At 39.3% G+C, this 18114-nt stretch overlaps 1 protein-coding gene across 1 annotated transcript in view; it reads left to right on the top strand.

The window, feature by feature from the left end:
* Positions 1 to 1796: 1796 nt before the first annotated feature.
* Positions 1797 to 18114, top strand: part of KIF27 (kinesin family member 27) — a 47034-nt gene continuing 30716 nt past the window's right edge. Inside the window, exons 1-5 of the mRNA XM_077816389.1 lie at positions 1797 to 1891; positions 4000 to 4068; positions 4956 to 5332; positions 7884 to 8084; positions 11155 to 12131. Of these exons, the coding sequence (XP_077672515.1) occupies positions 5035 to 5332; positions 7884 to 8084; positions 11155 to 12131 (1476 nt within the window). The 5' untranslated portion in view covers positions 1797 to 1891; positions 4000 to 4068; positions 4956 to 5034. The remainder of the gene's footprint in view (positions 1892 to 3999; positions 4069 to 4955; positions 5333 to 7883; positions 8085 to 11154; positions 12132 to 18114) is intronic.

An 18114-nucleotide genomic window follows, 5' to 3' on the forward strand; every position in this document is an offset into this window, starting at 1 on the left:
TTACCCCTGAAAGCTTGTGCCCAAATAAATCTATTAGTCTTTAAGGTGCCACCGGACTCCTTGTTTTTGTGGATACAGACTAACATGGCTACACCTCTGATACTGTGTCTGTTTTCTTTTGGCCATAAGATGGCTCTTTTGTAATTTGTGTGTCTTCTGCAGCACTGAGAACATTGGTTAATTAATGGAAGTGATGACAGAGATAGCTTTGGTTTTTTGGTGGGGGAGGGGGCTTGGAATTAATTGGAAAAACCTCAGGCTGGTACATTTAGTTATCATTATGGTAGAGCACCATAAGCACAACAGTGTAAGACACCTGGTAGTATAATGTGATCTGGTGGCAAAATACCAGCTGAGTTGCTGCGCAACCCATGACATGGCTGTGTAACATGATGGTTGGCTGTGATGGGATGGGGTAATATGTGAGTTATGACGACGGGCCTGGTGGCAGTGTAACAGCTGCTAGGTGAAATGGAGATAGGTGGCAGCAGCATAACCTGTAGCAAGTGGCAACTGATGAGGGGCGATCCTGCCAACTCTTAATGATTTTATCACAAGTCTTGCAATATTTGGTGGTTTATTTAAAGCCACAGTTTCTGGAGCCAATGATTGAGAATCTCAACTTTATTTTTTGTTCTTAAAGTACAATTCTAACCCCGGGGAGGGGGAAATGTTCAGAGAGCAGCTCGATCAGGATTGCCCTAGGCTCCTCCCTCCACCTACACCTCTCCAGCAGCTCAGAAAGCAGATGTACCAAGGCATAATTTTTTTTTTAAGACTGAAAAAAACAACCACTCTTGTCTCATGATATTTTGAGGCCTGATTTTTGAACATGTAGCACGGACATGGCCACTGGAGACCTAGCCTGGGGTGAGTGGCTCCAGCTCAGGGCTTAGCGACCTTTCAGAAGTGGTGGGCTGTGTCTTCATTTAGTCACTCTAATGTAAGGTTTCGTGTGCCAGTCAATACATTTTAATATTTTTAGAAGGTCTCTCTCTATAAGTCTAGAACATATAACTACACTGTTGTATGTAAAGTAAATTAGGTTTTTAAAATGTTTAAGAAGCTTTATTTAAAATTAAATTAAAATGTGGACGACCCCCCCCGGTGGCGGGGAGGGAGCCCTGTGGCAGGGCGGGAGGTGCTGAGGCCTGAGCTGAGCCAGACTGAGGGGGCGCAGACTGAGGCCCAGCTTCCTCACATGGGCCCAAGTGGGACGGAAGGCGAAGCCCCGCCGCCAGGCGCTCGGGTCTGGGGCTTGAAGCCGGCGGCGGGGGCGGCCTCCGGCAGGGCCACCCACCCACGGGAGCGGCGCGGCCGGGCAGCGACGCTCGCAGGCTCCTGTAGGGGGCACTGCGCCGGGCGGGGCGGGAAGCGCCGCTCTTGGGGGCGGCGGAGGCCTCGGACTCGCTGACCGCCGCCGGGCCGGAAGGTTCCGCTGTTGCCTGGTGACCGCGTGTAAACAGAAGGGGAGTGGCGGGGAGCGGCCTGCATCACTCTCCGCCCGTGCCCAGCAGCAGCAGGTGGGTTTGCCGCAGCCCCGCGGGTCGGTGCTTCCCTTCCCAGCCCTCTCCTGTGCCTGGCACCGGCCCCGCCAGCAGACGGGCCGGCGTGGGGGCCTTCCGCAAGGGGAGAGGAAAAGGGAGAAAAGCTGGGCACCCCCCGGCCCGGTAGGAGCCACACGCTGCCCGTCCCGCTCGGGCATAGCACCGAGCAGTAACGCTGCTCAGCCGAGGAGCCGCGCCGGGGAGGAGCAGCCTGATCCCCGTGTCACAGGCCGGGCGCTGAAGAAGGATGGAGAAGTTAAGCAACGTGCCCAAGGCCAGTGGCACAGCCAGGTCTGGGAGCCAAGTCTCCTGGGTCCCCCCAGGCCTGCGCCCTGTCTTAGCAGGTGGTTCTCGAGCACTGGGTTAAGGAGCTACAATGGCATTCCCAAGGGTTTTCTGGCACCACACCACGCAGGGTCTATTATGCTGGGGACCCCTTTCCAAACACAGTGCAGCAAAGCGGCTTTTTTGTTAGCTGAACCCAGGTTTAGTCTGAGGATGATTTCTGCACCCGATTTTAATAATAATAATTAATTATAATGATTGAGCAGAGACACAAACTGTGACATCTGCATGTGTATTAAGACTGGTTATATGAGTAATTCATAATAGACTTCTTAAAATTATATATTTATGTTACATCTCTGTGCCAGTCTGTCTTTTGGATTGTGGTGTGTGTCTGGGGGAGGATGGGGAAATACAATATTTCAGATAATAAGTAAATATATTAGCATAATACATGTGCATAATATTGGCACTAGGTGAACAAAGGAGGAACTTTTAGCCATATTCTTGCGTTAAATATTTCGGTTGCTAAATATTAACATGAAAGCTGAATGAACCCAGAAGTCAGATCTCCTGATTCTCATTTTAGCGACCTGATCCCCTATTAATTAAAGGCTCTGCACTCATTGTATTTTCCACAACTTTCCAAAATTCTTTGTGATAACAAGGTAATGGTCCATGGAGGTAGTTTTTTTTGTTTGTTTATTTAATAATGTAAAAGCTAATACATTTGGCAGGTGTAAATACTGATTTATATTTCAGTTAGTGGTTTCTAAAGAGCTCATGATATTTTCATTCAGACTAAAAACAATTCTGTGTAGAAATAATTAAAAAAAACAAAAAATATTTTATTTGTGTGGACTGGGGTTTGCTTGTGCTGAGCCATCAGACAATAGAATTCTTTCTACTCTGCATACTACAAACGGTTGTACTTTTGCTCTATGCTTGTAGAGAGACTCTATTCTGTGTATTTGTAAACCACAATCAGGTTTCTTTAAAGACTTTTTTGTCTATGCTGAAAATGTTTAGAAGTGATCTTGTAAGATATTTCATCTAATACCCCTGTTGCCCCAACTCTGGACTCTCTTATGTTTGAGAGTTTTGTGTACTTTTTTTTAATTAAAAAAAGTTCAGTAACCAATGATGTACATAATAATGTTATGAGACCCTAGTAAGTTCCTTATATAGGGAAATCATCTCTCTTTCTATAAACAGGCACCATTTAAATAACAAACAAATCCTTCTTCCCCATCCCTCCCATATATAGTAGCTGCAGTACAATGCCACTTGGAATCCACTACTTGTTCTGCTTTCAGTTTGATTCCTGGGGCACTCATTTCCACTCACTATTGTCAATTAAAAAAGAATTAAATACTTAAATAGGGGTCCAGTTTATAAAATAGTGAAAACATCTTTTAGACCTTTGGATCCATCTCTCTGCAACTGCAGAATATAGTTCGTGAAAAGTGATCATGACAGTGAACATATCCAATACTAAAGTGATACTAAATTTGAGGTTACACCAAACCTCAAGAAAAAGCTAGTTATAAAACTTTTTATTTAGGCTTTGATTCTAAAGTATTAAAAGGCAGGAAATCCATACCTACTATTTATATGACAAGCTAGCCTTTACGTTTTCCTATATATGGAAGTCTAGCAAACAATGCAACCCGCAAGAACTACTTCTTCCCCTCATTTTCTGCTCTCATGGGACTCTTGGAACTGAAGTGGTTGTGGTCACGCAGCCTTTCCATAACTTAAACTCTGAACCTTTGGTGTCCTGAGGGGGTGTCCATCCATGCCTGACAAACTCAGCTTTCCAGAAGGTTCTTGAAAGTAGCTGTGGGAGGAGGAACATCCTGTAAGAGTGAATATGCAGAGGGCAACACATGGAACCACAATTGCTATAAGTTACCTGTTTTCAAAAAACAAATGAAAACAAAAAACAAAACTGTCATTTTAATTAGGTAGGTACTTAACACTGATTAAAAAGGCCTGACTTCTGCATCAGGCTTCTTAAAGTATAATAATCAGAGAAGTATTTAAAATTACACCTTCTTGTCATATGCAACTAATCTGTTTCCCGTGTGCTTTTCAAGTCCTGTCTACTTATCTTATGTAAGTGGAAGACATTTTTAATGTGCTTTTACTTCTGTTTCCCCTACAGAGCTAATATAGCTGTTGGAGAGTGAGTTGGATTAATTCTGAGCACGTGCTTCATCAACAGAATTGATAAGTAAGCTCTCACGGTGCTGTCTCTATTACTTAATGTACAGGTTCTCAACCTTTTTGAAATTATGCCATCCTCCCACACAACTTTTTTTTTTTAACTTGGAATCATAGAATATCAGGGTTGGAGGGGACCTCAGGAGGTCATCTAGTCCAACCCCCTGCTCAAAAGCAGGACCCATCCCCAATTAAATCATCCCAGCCAAGGCTTTGTCAAGCCTGACCTTAAAAACTTCTAAGGAAGGAGATTCCACCACCTCCCCTCCCCATCCTTACAAAATGGGACTTTCCAATGTAATCTAGGTGGAATTGGGGCTATTAATACATTGATTCCAATAAAGGGAATTCTACTAGAAATAAATCAGTCCTGTGCATAGGCTAGGAAACCTTTTAAAAGCACATGCCTTAGTATCCACAAAGTTTTCAGGGCAGTATTTCTCAATTTCAGCATTGAAGAGTGCTAGTGGGCATTGCGCTATGTCGCAATACCACTCGGTGAAATTTGTCCTAGCCACCCCACTGTCAGATGGTGTGGCAGATGGGCTAAATTTCACTGAGTGGTGTTGTAACCCTGTGAGTGAACGGGAAGGCTCGCTGTACCCCCATAGAAAGTTTAGCAAGCCTCCCCAGGGGGCAATGCCCCCTGTTTGAGAACAGCTGACTTAATGTAATCATGCCATGTCCAGAAAGAAATCACTTGGCTTTCAGATTCCAGGTCGAATTTGCTGGTCTGGTAATTAAGAGGGGGGAAAAATTACCTATAAACTGAAGGAATATGGGACTGGAGCCTTCTATGCCATTTTTACAGGACAGAAACTCACTCAGTTTAGTTAACTAAGTCACTGGGAAATGAACTTCTGTTCGCTGTGTATTTCAGAAAACTTTGTTTCTTAGATGCAGAAGATTGAGAATGCTGTGAAGACAAGAACCATAAGAAAATTTTTCAGGTTAAGTGTTAAAATTGGAGGCTGTCATGGAAGAGATTCCAGTTAAAGTTGCCGTAAGAATAAGACCTCTGCTTTCCAAAGAGATTCTTCACAACCATCAAGTATGCATGAGACTGGTTCCAAACACACAACAAGTTATCATTGGGAAAGACCGTGTCTTCACGTTTGATTTTGTATTTGGCAAAAATTCAACTCAAGATGAAGTTTATACAACTTGCATTAAGCCTTTAGTGGTGTCTTTGATTGAAGGATATAATGCTACAGTTTTTGCTTATGGACAGACAGGGTCTGGGAAGACGTACACCATTGGTGGAGGTCACATTGGTATGTTTTGGAAAGTTTAATTTGTTTTTGTGATTTGTGACTAGTGTACTTGCCTAAACCAAATAAATAATACATGGAAGGCTATGTGATAGTTGTGAAATAACTATATTTTACAGGTGTATTTTTAAACACCTGAGGCGAATAGTTGTTCAGGCTGGCTGTTGGGTTTTTGTTTGTGTGTGGGGTTTTTTGTTTGTTTTTTGCTGCTTGATTGACTTTTCCTGTTAGAATACTGGGCTGGCTTCACTTGCAATAAATAATTCCAACAACTGTGTCTATGCAACATAGAGAGCACTACAGTCTATCTATATCTGAGAAGTTTCTACAGTGTTCATTGCCACAGGATCTAAGCTCTGTGCTACTGTCAGAAAACAGTTAAAAGGCTAATAGAGAACACTGCTATAAACTAATATACTCTTCTGACTAAACATCAGTGAGATGAGCTATCCAGAACAGGGGTTTACCTTAAATTAGACTGTACTCAAGAACCCTGAGAAATGTCATATGAAGTGCTTTTCCTCCTCCACACACCCCCAACATTGTCAGTGCCAGCCACTGATATGAGGTTGGTTGGAGCTTCTGGATTTGACCCACATTTAAAATAGGATTGTTTTAGATGTGCAACTATTTGCTCTCATCTTCCAAATTTAATCCCAGCCTGTGCTTGAGCATCAAGATCTCATTTATTTTAACCTGTTTGCTCTTAACTTTATTAGGTATTAACTAAAAAAAGCAATGGTGAGCAAATCTATCTAATCTACTTTAGGTATTTCTAGCATATCCATCACTATAGTATTTGCGTGCCCAGAATATTTTTGTGCTCTTCAAATAATTCATTTGAGCACCGTAAGAGTCTGTTCAGAATGTAGTATTCAATGTAGAGTCTGCTTACATCTTTATCTAAAGTAAGAGTTGAGAAAATATTATTTTAGCATTAGTATATTAGTGAATCTGAGTGAGTCTAGGCCATTGTAATATACACTTCCTTTTGGTTCCCTCAGCATGAAAATTACACAGATGTAGCCTCTCCTTAGACTCAAACTGAGTGTAATGAAGTTTGAAATTATTGTCATTTACATGTTGAGGATGTCAGGAGGTAGGAAGTACACCACCTTAGATTCCTTTAGACTCACCTATGAATTTGGCCCTCTGTCTTCATCTGATGGCCTAAAAAAGGATACACTTTTAGTATGAGATCAGTATCATAGAGATCAGAATTTTGGTTTAAAATGGCAAACATCTGATCTTTACTGGCAAAATTACCCCAGAAATGACAACTCTCTTAACCATCATCATTCTGAGTTATCAGACATTATTATTATTATTTATTATTATTGGAATTCTATTCCTGTTAGAGCATGCTGCTGCTGTAGAATTTTATAATAGAAAACAAGATGGTAAGACATTTCTTATTTCAATGTCTTTGTGGTTCAAGATTCCAGATTAGACTCCTGTTGTTTAAATATTGGCGACATCATCAGGTAATCAGCATATTATTCTAAAATATGGAAAACAGTCTTTTATCTTTCCGACTAACTGGGTCGTACTATCTTTTTTTTCTGTGTTTAAATTGAATCATTTGAAGATTAGATTCCCTCCCTTGACCATGTTCACTGTTTTCAGGTGTTAATTCTCCTAATAGAAAATCCCAAATTATAACATGGCAGTTCTTTTTTTAATTTCACCTTTCCAAGTGGATATAAATAGATTATTTTAAAAAATCAGTAAAAATTAAAATCCTCTTTATTCTTAATTCTTTTAATTTCTTGTCATCTTTTGACTAACCATGGTTATTGAATATTAAGCCTGAGTTACCTAGAAGCATTAAATAGCAGGTGCCACAGTACAAAGCTGTTCAAAGCTCAGCAATTTTTTTCATATATACCTATTGAGTCACTGATTAGATGGGACAATTTCTAATTTTCTTGGTTAGAAGGTGTGAGCCACTCAAAAGCCTCTCATCAACGCCCAACCAATTTCCATACTGTGGAATAAGTAACATCTGAGATCCTTTCTGATATTTAAAAGCAGGAATTTGACATGGCATTGGTGAGCCATATGTTGGTTGAAAGAACAAGAAGTGCTCCTAAATATTGTCTTCTATTTCTGGCACATGGGAACTTACTGAACTACTGTTGTACCCTTATTGGAGCAAGAGGTATCTACTGAAAATTGAGGTTGTCGTAAAATTGTGCAATGTCCTGGCCATCAGTAATCACTGAGTGTAAAATGTGGCTCATGAGAAATATAGGCTTATAATAGTGATGCATTTGACTCCTGAACCACCCATCATGTTGCCCTCCAGTTTATATTAACAAGTAATTTATTGGAGCTTGATTATGAATCCTGTTAAGGATTGTAAACAAATATTCAGCCATTCAATAGTATTGATATATTGTGACTTTTTGACAGGACTAAATTCTTCAGATTCATGGGTGGCTTAGCGCTACTGGCCACAGACTTTTGTTCATGTTTCAGAAGTTTAAACTTTATAGTTTGTACTAAAGATATATTCACTGCAAGTCTGGTGACGTTTCTGTTTATATTTTAGCATCGGTTGGAGAGGATGAAAAAGGTATCATTCCACGTGCTATACAGGAACTATTTCAGAGCATCTCTGAAAACCATAATATTGACTTCAGCGTGAAAGTATCTTATATAGAGGTCTACAAGGAAGAACTCAGAGATCTGCTGGAGTTAGAGACTTCTATGAAAGATTTACACATCAGAGAAGATGAAAAGGGAAACACAGGTAGAGAAGCCTATTTGAACTCAAAAATTTATTAAATTTGCTCCTACTTATATGCTTGAAAGAATATTTCGTTCTAAGTGCAAGTTTATGAAAGCAAATGCAAATGTTCTTGTCTTCTCTTAAAAGAAAAAGCACTTATTAATTACAGATATTATGAAACAAGAGGGGAGGTCTATTGTAGGGATACATTTTATTGATAAATGTAAAGTTCATCTTGAATGGTCTGATACTGAGATAAACTGCTAATCTTTGTGGCTTTGAAATGGATGAATGACAGAATGTTCTTGGTGGAACACGGGTTTTTGAATAATAATCCATCAATAAATTTTAAACTATTGTGCAGGGATCAGTTACTCTTCTTTAGTACAAACATTTATGCACGTAAATTTCTAATCAGCCTCAGTTGACCACATATCCTTCTATGACAAGCTCTTTCCATTCATCAGTAAAATCCTGGGGAAAATCTATCTCGGACAGTAATATTCTTTATTACTTCTGTATTTTCAACTATCCAATTAAACAGAGACCTAGGAGGTACGGAAGCTGTTCAGAAAATCCTTGGTCCTTAAGCAGCATATTATGGAATCGCTACCACAGTGTTCTAGTTACGGCTGAGAAGCAATTTCCATTATAAGCATCTATTTTCAGTCCGTTTTAACTGGAGTGGGGGGGAATTATCCTTTTGAACTGAGATTTCTCATTCTTGTTCTTAGACCAAGTTTGTAAAATTCCATATAGCTGTGTTTAAGTTATTCAAGCATGAAACCTTTATCACCATTAAGATAAATTTTTTTATACATTTTGGATTTTTGTTTGTTTGTTTTGCCGTGATGAATTAAACATAGCTTCTTTGTAGTTAATTATTCTGAGCTTGCTATGACAGCATCCTCAAAGATAGCAAATATATTGACTGTAGAAATGTTTTCAAATGAAGTAAAATTCTGTGGTATACATGGGATACACCAGTGGCTCTCAACCTTTCCAGGCTACTGTACCCCTGTCATAAATATAAAGGGAAGGGTAAACACCTTTAAATCCCTCCTGGCCAGAGGAAAAACCCTTTCACCTGTAAAGGGTTAAGAAGCTAGGGATAACCTTGCTGGCACCTGACCAAAATGACCAATGAGGAGACAAGATACTTTCAAACTTGGGCGGGGGGAAACAAAGGTGCTCTCTCTCTGTGTGATGCTTTTGCCGGGAACAGAAAAGGAATGGAGTCTTAGAACTTAGTAAGTAAGCTAGCTAGATATGCGTTAGATTCTGTTTTGTTTAAACGGCTGATAAAATAAGCTGTGCTGAATGGAATGTATATTCCTGTTTTTGTGTCTTTTTGTAACTTAAGGTTTTGCCTAGAGGGATTCTCTATGTTTTGAATCTGATTACCCTGTAAGGTATTTACCATCCTGATTTTACAGAGGTGATTCTTTTACTTTTTCTTCAATTAAAATTCTTCTTTTAAGAACCTGATTGCTTTTTCCTTGTTCTTAAGATCCAAGGGTTTGGGTCTGTGTTCACCGATGCAAACTGGTGAGGATTTTTATAAAGCCTTCCCCAGGAAAGGGGGTGTAGGGTTTGGGAGGATTTTGGGGGGAAAGACGTTTCCAAGCGGACTCTTTCCCTGTTATATATTTGTTAGACACTTGGTGGTGGCAGCAATAAAGTCCAAGGGCAAAAGGTAAAATAGTTTGTACCTTGGGGAAGGTTTAACCTAAGCTGGTAAAAATAAGCTTAGGGGGTTTTCATGCAGGTCTCCACATCTGTACCCTAGAATTCAGAGTGGGGAAGGAACCTTGACAACCCCTTTCAGAAGTCTGATTTGTCTTGCGTACCCCCAAGTTTCACCTCACTTAAAAACTACTTGCTTACAAAATCTGACATAAAAATACAAAAAAAAAAAAAAACCATAGAAAAAGTGTCACAGCACATAATTACTGAAAAATTGCTTAATTTCCCATTTTTACCATATAATTATAAAATAAATCAATTGGGATATAAATATTGTACTAACATTTCAGTGTATAGTATATAGAGCAGTATAAACAAATCAACAATAATAAACAATAATACATTTCAGTTTATAGTATATAGAGCAGTATAAACAAATCAACAATAATAAACAATAATAAACAAATTTTAGTTTGTACTGACTTTGCTAGTGCTTTTTATGTAACCTGTTATAAAACTAGGCAAATATCTAGATGAGTTGATCTACCCCCTGGGGTATGCGTACCCCTGGTTGAGAACCACTGGGATACACTGTTTTTTTCCTAATTTCTCATAAGGCAACATGGCACAATGCTCCCTTGCACATGGGGCCCAATTTTTCAGTACGGCATCATCTTGTCCTCCAGTTTTGCACTCAGTTCTTTTGTGTATGCACAGACCTGCATGTAGACATTTGAAGAGCTCAGTAGTCAGGAAATTCAAATTAATTGCTTGAAGTAAGTGTTACTTGGTCATATTTCCTAGATGTAATGAAGTATAAACATTAATACCCTCTGGTCCAATCCTGCAAATTAGCCTCTGAATAGTTCATTGACTTCAGTGGGACTACTCACATGAGTAAAATTACTCACAAATGTAAGCGTTTGTTGTATTAGGCTGATAGACAATAATACAAATATATAGGTATAAAGTGACAAAGTTGTGAGAACCATAACTTTGAATTTTCTATCTTTTGTTTGTTTAACGTCTTCACTGTAACCTTGCATTTGTTGTTTTTTGAATTGATTCAAATAAAGTCTCAACAAGCTTTTTTGTAAAAAGGTAAAAATGCATTTTTTTAACAGTACATATATATATTTTATACATACGCTACAGGTTTAATATGCTGTATGCAGTGCTTCCATTAATATAACTTTTTCTTGTAGGTATTTGCTGTGAGCTCATATGCTAATGTGAACTTGTACACATTATTATAGCTAATTTTATTTGCTGGATTTTTAGTGTGTTTCTTTGTGGATTAGTTTGACTATTCATGACTTTATCTAAAAACTGTTTTTCTGTAAACTTTTGCTGAGAACTTAGTGTTAACCCATTATTCATGCTTTCCTGGGCTTGATGTTTGTAGTGATTGTTGGTGCCAAGGATTTCCAAGTGGAAAGCGTGGATGAAGTGATGAGCCTTTTAGAAAGTGGGAATGCAGCTCGCCACACAGGTACGACACAAATGAATGAGCACTCCAGCCGATCTCATGCTATTTTTACCATCAATATTTGTCAGCAACGACCTACACAGTCTCTGAAAAATGTAGCTGCTGCGCAAGATTTATCTCTGAGATCAGGCCAGATCATTGCTTCTAAGTTTCACTTTGTGGACTTGGCAGGATCAGAAAGGGTGACAAAAACAGGGAACACTGGTGAACGGTTCAAGGAATCAATTCAGATCAACAGTGGCTTGTTGGCTTTGGGAAATGTGATAAGTGCTCTTGGAGACCCAAAGAGAAAAAGTGTACATATCCCATATAGGGATGCTAAAATTACTCGTATCCTGAAAGACTCCTTAGGAGGAAACGCCAAGACGGTCATGATAACATGTATAAATCCGTCCTCATCTGACTTTGATGAGTCTTTAAATTCCCTCAAATATGCCAACAGAGCCAAGAATATTAGAAATAAACCAGTTGTAAACTACAACCCTGAGCGGGACCGGATTGATGAAATGGAACTTGAGATCAAGTTGCTCCGGGAAGCTTTGCAGAATCAGCAGGTTAGTGTAATGAGCCATGCTAGCCAGGGATCACAGGATATGAGTGAAGATAGGACTCGAATTCATTCTCTTGAGGAGCAGCTTTCCCAGCTTCAGGTGGAATGTTTCAACTACAGAAATTGCATAGAGGAAGCGTTTCCCTTTCTAGTTGAACTAAATGACTTTGCCAGCCTAACAAAGCGTCAACAAGAGAAGCTGCAGGATTGGATCAACATGGCACAGGAGCTAAGGAAGGTAGCTCTCGTCATGCCACGAACTGATAGTGGAATTGGAAGCGACCAAGAAGAGCCACATCATATTACAATTCTTCAACTGAAGAGGGAACTAAAAAAATGCCAGGTATTAAACTATAACTTCTTAATTTAAGTATTGTTACATGAAAGGGTAGCCCACTAGTAGAATTCACATTAGACTTTGAAAGTTTTAAAATACTTAACCCTATCATCTGCATTTTATCTAGGGTTTGATCTAGTTAAATAATAGCAGCATTGCAAAATTCTGTTTGCCTGCTCACTTGGGTGAGTTATTCATTTTGATAGGTGATTTAAAACATTAATCATCATTGTGTTAGAGGTGGGCAAATAGATTTTATGCTCGGGCTAATGAATTTTCATTACAGCTTTAAAGAGCTTGAATAACAGTATGATGACCTCTCATCCGTTAGTTCTTTCCTTTACAGTGATAACTGAAGCTGTCAAGTTAAGTGAGAAATCTCTTTTTATATCCCACCAGTATAACTCAATGTATCAAAGCCACAGACAAGTTGACAACATAGGTCATCTGATGCCAAGTTGTATCCACCCTACCTACTTACTTGGCCTCAACACTGTAGTGTCAAGTATCAGTGTCTAACCTAGTACTTATTATTAAGTCAGTCCTTCGCAAGAATAATAAAAGCTATCCTTCAAAATAGGGATGTCAATTAATTGCAGTTAACTCACGTGATTAACTCAAAAAAATTAATCGTGATTAAAAAAATTAATCACACTTATAACAATAGAATAACAATTGAAATTTATTAAATATTTTGGAGGTTTTTCTACATTTTCAGTATTGATTTCAATTACAACCCAGAATACTAAGTGCTCAGTGCTCATTTTATATTATTTTTATTACAAATATTTGCACTGTAAAAATGAGAAAAGAAACAGTATTTTTCAGTTCACTTCATACAAGTACTGAAGTGCAATCTCTTTATCGTGAAAGTGTAACTTATAAATGTAGACCTTTTTTTATTACATAACTGCAGTCAAAAACAGAGCAGTGTAAAACTTTAGAGCCTACAAGTCCACTCAGTCCTACTTCTTATTCTGCCAATTGCTAAGGCAAACAAGTTTGTTTACATTGACAGGAGATACTGCTGCCTGCTTCTTATTTACAGTGTCACCTGAATGTGAGAACAGGCATTCATATGGCACTTTTGTAGCTGGTGTTGCAAGGTATTTACATGCCAGATATGCTAAACGTTTGTATGCCCCTTCGTATTTCGGCCACCATTCCAGAGGACATGCTTCCATGCTGATGATGTTCATTTTAAAAAAAAAAAATGCATCAGTTAAATTCGTGATTGTACTCCTTGGAGGGGAGAATTGTATGTTTCCTGCTCTGTTTTATCCGCATTCTGCATATATTTCATGTTAGAGCAGTCTCGGATGATGACCCAGCACACGTTCGTTTTAAAAACACTTTCGCAGCAGATTTAACAAAACGCAAAAAAGGTACCTATGTGAGATTTCTAAAAACAGCTACAGCACTCGACCCAAGGTTTAAGAATCTGAAGTGCCGTCCAAAATCTGAGAGGGATGAGGTGTGGAGCATGCTTTTAGAAGTCTTAAAAAAGCAATACTCCAATGCGGAAACTACAGAACCTGAACCACCAAAAAAGAAAATCAACCTTCTGCTGGTGGCATCTGACTCAGACGATGAAAATGAACATGCGTCAGTCCGCACTGCTTTGGATCATTATCAAGCAGAACCCATCATCAGTATGGAGGCATGTCCTCTGGAATGGTGGTTGAAGCCTGAAAGGACATGTGAATCTTTAGCACATCTGGCACATAAATATCTTGCAATGTCAGCTACAACAGTGCCATGCAAACACCCGTTCTCACTTTCAGGTGACATTGTAAACAAGAAGCAGGCAGCATTATCTTGTTTGTCTGAGTAATTGGCTGACCAAGAAGTAGGACTGCGTGGTCTTGTAGGCCCTAAAGTTTTACATTGTTTTACTTTTGAATGCAGTTTTTTTCTACATAATTCTACATTTGTAAGTTCAGTTTTCATGATAAAGAGATTGCACTGCAGTACTTATGAGGTGAATTGAAAATTTTTCTTTTTGTTTTTTACAGTGCAAATATTTGTAATAAAAATAAATATAAAGTGAGCACTTTACACTCTGTATTCTCTGTTGTAATTGAAATTAATATATTTGAAAATGTAGTAAACATCCAAATATATTTAAAATAAATGGTATTCTATTGTTTAATAGCACGATTAATCACAATTAATTTTTAATTGCTTAACAGGCCTACTTCAAAAATAAAAATACCTGACAAAAAGCTGTTTTTCTTTTACTTGTCAAATCCTTAGTTGACTGAGAGCTGTAACGTTCAAGAAAAAAAATAGTGTTTCTCAAAACTGCATTTTTATTCTTGTTATCCATTATTCACAGGTTTTTTTATCATAGCACTCCTTGGACGTGTATTTCTGTGTTACATATCAGCCTTCTGCTTTTTGGTGCCATAACATTTCTTTTCAATTCTCCTGCTGAGGTGAGAATTTTGAAGAAGGTATGAGATTCCCAGCAGGACTGCTATCTAGGAGGAGGTGAGAGAGGAACTCTTGTGCTGGCAACTTTGAACAGTTCTTTCTCAGAGGCAGACATAAGGTTGCAGCCTTTCAGCTCATAATAGTGCTAGACAATGACCTGCTGAGAGAGACTAGCTCTTTGCCATCTCAGTCATGACTACCCCCTCACCTCCCCCCAAAAATATTACATGATAAACATACATAACTTCTTGGGGGACAGCCTCTTAGCAGGTGGAACTTTTGGAAACAATGTTATGTTAACACGCTTTGTATGGATAATAAAAAGTACACTAAACCATGCAGCTTTAACCAAATCAAAAGTTAATGGTGTAACTTAAGACATTTGAATCAAGAGTTTAAAACTGACTGAAAGTGGCATTAAAAGAATAAGAATATTAATAATAGGTCAACAACAATAATCTAATCTGAGTCTATATCTTGTGATTGAAGGAATCTGTGCTCCTGTGTGTTATAAATAGTGCAACAAAATGGATGTTTTGTTGGGGAAACCTACTTTGAGGTTTGCACATGAATTCTGATGCAGTTTATAGACTCTCTCTTGGGAAATGCCTATATAAATTATGTCTTCCAATTGCTTTCTTTTAATTTGTTTAAAAGGAAACATATGCATCTGCTCTTGGTTCCTTTACCTCTAAATGATCTTTCTCTTTGCTTGTGATTTCCCCCTCTGGATTATTTTAAACCTCCTACTTCTCTGGAGAGTCTAGGGTGCATGTTTAATTGCTTACAGGTAAGGTTGCCAGGCAAACCACTCCTCCTTCTTGTTGCTGTGTTTCAAGCACTGAGAATTATCCTGTTTTGCCTCTTTAGCAGTGGCTAAACTATATTTATACAACATAAACAAGAATATAGTAGAGCAGGGAAAAATGTTCTAAGATTTTCAGCTCAATTTGTCAAAATATGCTTCCTCAGTGAATGGTTCCAAGTATATATTCATATTACACTTTACGGTTCCTCATAAATAATGCAAATCATAATAACATTCTAATTTTGATCTTAATTTTTAAAAAAATATACCCCTATAATGGGAAAAATTAAATAAGATTTATCAGGATGTTTTTTTCCTCCCTATGAATGTTAAGTAAAATTATTTGAATATGATAAATTCTTTACGTTAATTCATTGTCCTCTTCTGTTTTAACAATTAGCATAGTTTATTGTAACAGTTTCTTGATGTAGCTGTATTTTCTTTCATATACATAAGAGTGCAGCTTTCTGGTATTTGAATGTAAAATCAAAAAGGAAGTAAATGGACAACATACTACTTATTCTCACATCTTGCCCACAACATGCATATTTATCTTTATTATTAGCTGTTATTTTCTCTACTATTAATTAAGTCAGGTCAGAATATGAAGTGGAGAATTCTTGGTTTTCAGTGATTGCCTGGAATCTGAATGATGTTACCGGTCCAATGTGGGCCAGGAAATTGAAGTGTCAGTTAACTTTTGAAGTGATAGAGACACTTCAGTGCTTTGATGCACACAGTCAGAATAAAGTTCTATCTTGTAATGGTTCATAAATCGCTTGGATGATCAGTTTAAATAATGTTAACAATTGGCCCATCTCAGTGTATTTGGCAGCAAGAGGTAGGTAGAACAGCTGTAACCAGGCTAACCAGTCCTGGATCATCCAGATGACTCAGGCCTGTTTTGCATGTGGATGATAGAGTTGCTTTTTGGATGTAGAGCTCAACAAACCTCTGGCCCCTAATCAGCCTCATACATGCCCTATCTAATGCCCTTCTCTCTGCTGTAGTCCTGGGGAATCCCTCATCAGTTCAGTGGCAGGAGAAATGGAAGGGGCATACTTTTGCCTTGTTTTTTTTATTGGGAGGTTGTGTATGCCTCTGTTCGTGGTTCAATCTGAGCTGTGAATCATCAATCCCCATAATTACTAGGTGGGACATTCTCAGACCCCTTTCCACCCACAATCTCTTTTCTTGGATGGTATTTCTGTTTTGAAGCTGTTCCTTTTTAAGGGTCCTTTGGCTAATTGTCATTTAGCTGGAGAGGTACCTAGTCTTTGTTGTAATTGCAGCTGAGGCACTGAACATGCTCTGTGCTTTCCTGGAGTCATTCACCAGTGCTCAATTGCAATATGTGATAATTGGGGTGGAGTGACTCTCTATGAATCTGCTCTGAGAAAAGAATGGTTTTGGGGAGCCCGTTAGATGTAATAGCCTCATCAGAGAGACTCTTCCCCCGCCCCCTCAGGATCTACCAAGCATCCATGGGTGCAGAGCTCAAATACACTATGCAGCTACTGCAGCGTCTGCACTCTGGAAGTTGCTTAGACCAACATTGGCTCATACACCTGTAAAGACATCAAAAGAAATTTTCAGGCCTATTCTGACTTTATTCATGTGGTTATCATCACAGCTGTAGAACAAGGAAGGCAGTGTTAGTTTCTTAACTATTTTATGAGAGATTTGCACTACTCTTGCAGTTAAAATGCTTGGATCTTGTGACTGAATTTTAATGCATGCTGAAAATAGCATTGTATTAATATACCATTGCATACAGTAGTTCTGGTTACTGGCATTTCTCTTAGGGAGTGTAATGGCATGCACCTACCTCTTGCGAGTGTCCCCTTCAGGTTGGGTGTGACTGCAGTCTTTAAACAGTCCTAGCCCTAGGACCAGGCCGTACTTCCAGGGCTTCTTCCCTGGAGGCAATGGTTTTGACCTAGCTGGGCCCCTAAGTAATTCAGATCCCCTTCTTGGGGTTTATCACTGTCCAATTCTAGGCCATTTTCCCAGTGGCCTATGGTGGTGGGGGAGGGAACCCGGGCCCACCCACTGCTCCAAGTCCCAGCCCAGGGACCCTAAGAATAGCAGCCACACGCCACCGTGTCCCTTTAACAAAAGTGTTTTCAGTTCCCTGGGCCACTTCCGCATGGCCCCAGCCTTCACCAGTCCTTCAACCTTACCTTAGGGCTCTTCTATGTTCAGGCCCAGCAGCCAGCCAGAAGCTCCTTTTTGCTCCCCCAGTCCCTGCCAGCACTGAGCTGTCCATGGTGCTGCAGTTCTCTGTGACCAGTCAAGAGCACCAGCTGAACTCCTCTAGCTCCAGCAAGGAACTGACTGTGGTCTGCACTGCAGCTCCTTTTATACTGATTGGCTAGCCCCTTGCAGCGTCCCCAGATTCACCATGTCCCACTCAATCTGTCTAAGAAGCTTAGAGGACCTCTCTACTGCTCTTTTTCTGGGACAGGTGTTGCAGGACCCTGAGGCCTCCAGCTGGGGGCCTCTTGGCCTATTCCACCCCATCATATGGAGAAAGGAACTTATCAAAAAAAAGTAAGTAGATGATGAATAATACTGAGGGAATAATTAGAGATACTGCATCTTCAAGATCTACTAGAATCAGCACATCATTTATGGAAAATCTACCAATGGTATACCTTGGGAAATTTTGCAGTTCAGATCTGCTTTTCTTAACACCATATGAAGAATCTCTTCATTATTCTGTTGTCAGAATAACACCTTTCT

This window comes from Eretmochelys imbricata, chromosome 5 (genome assembly GCF_965152235.1).
Source record: "Eretmochelys imbricata isolate rEreImb1 chromosome 5, rEreImb1.hap1, whole genome shotgun sequence".
NCBI lineage: Eukaryota > Metazoa > Chordata > Testudines > Cheloniidae > Eretmochelys > Eretmochelys imbricata.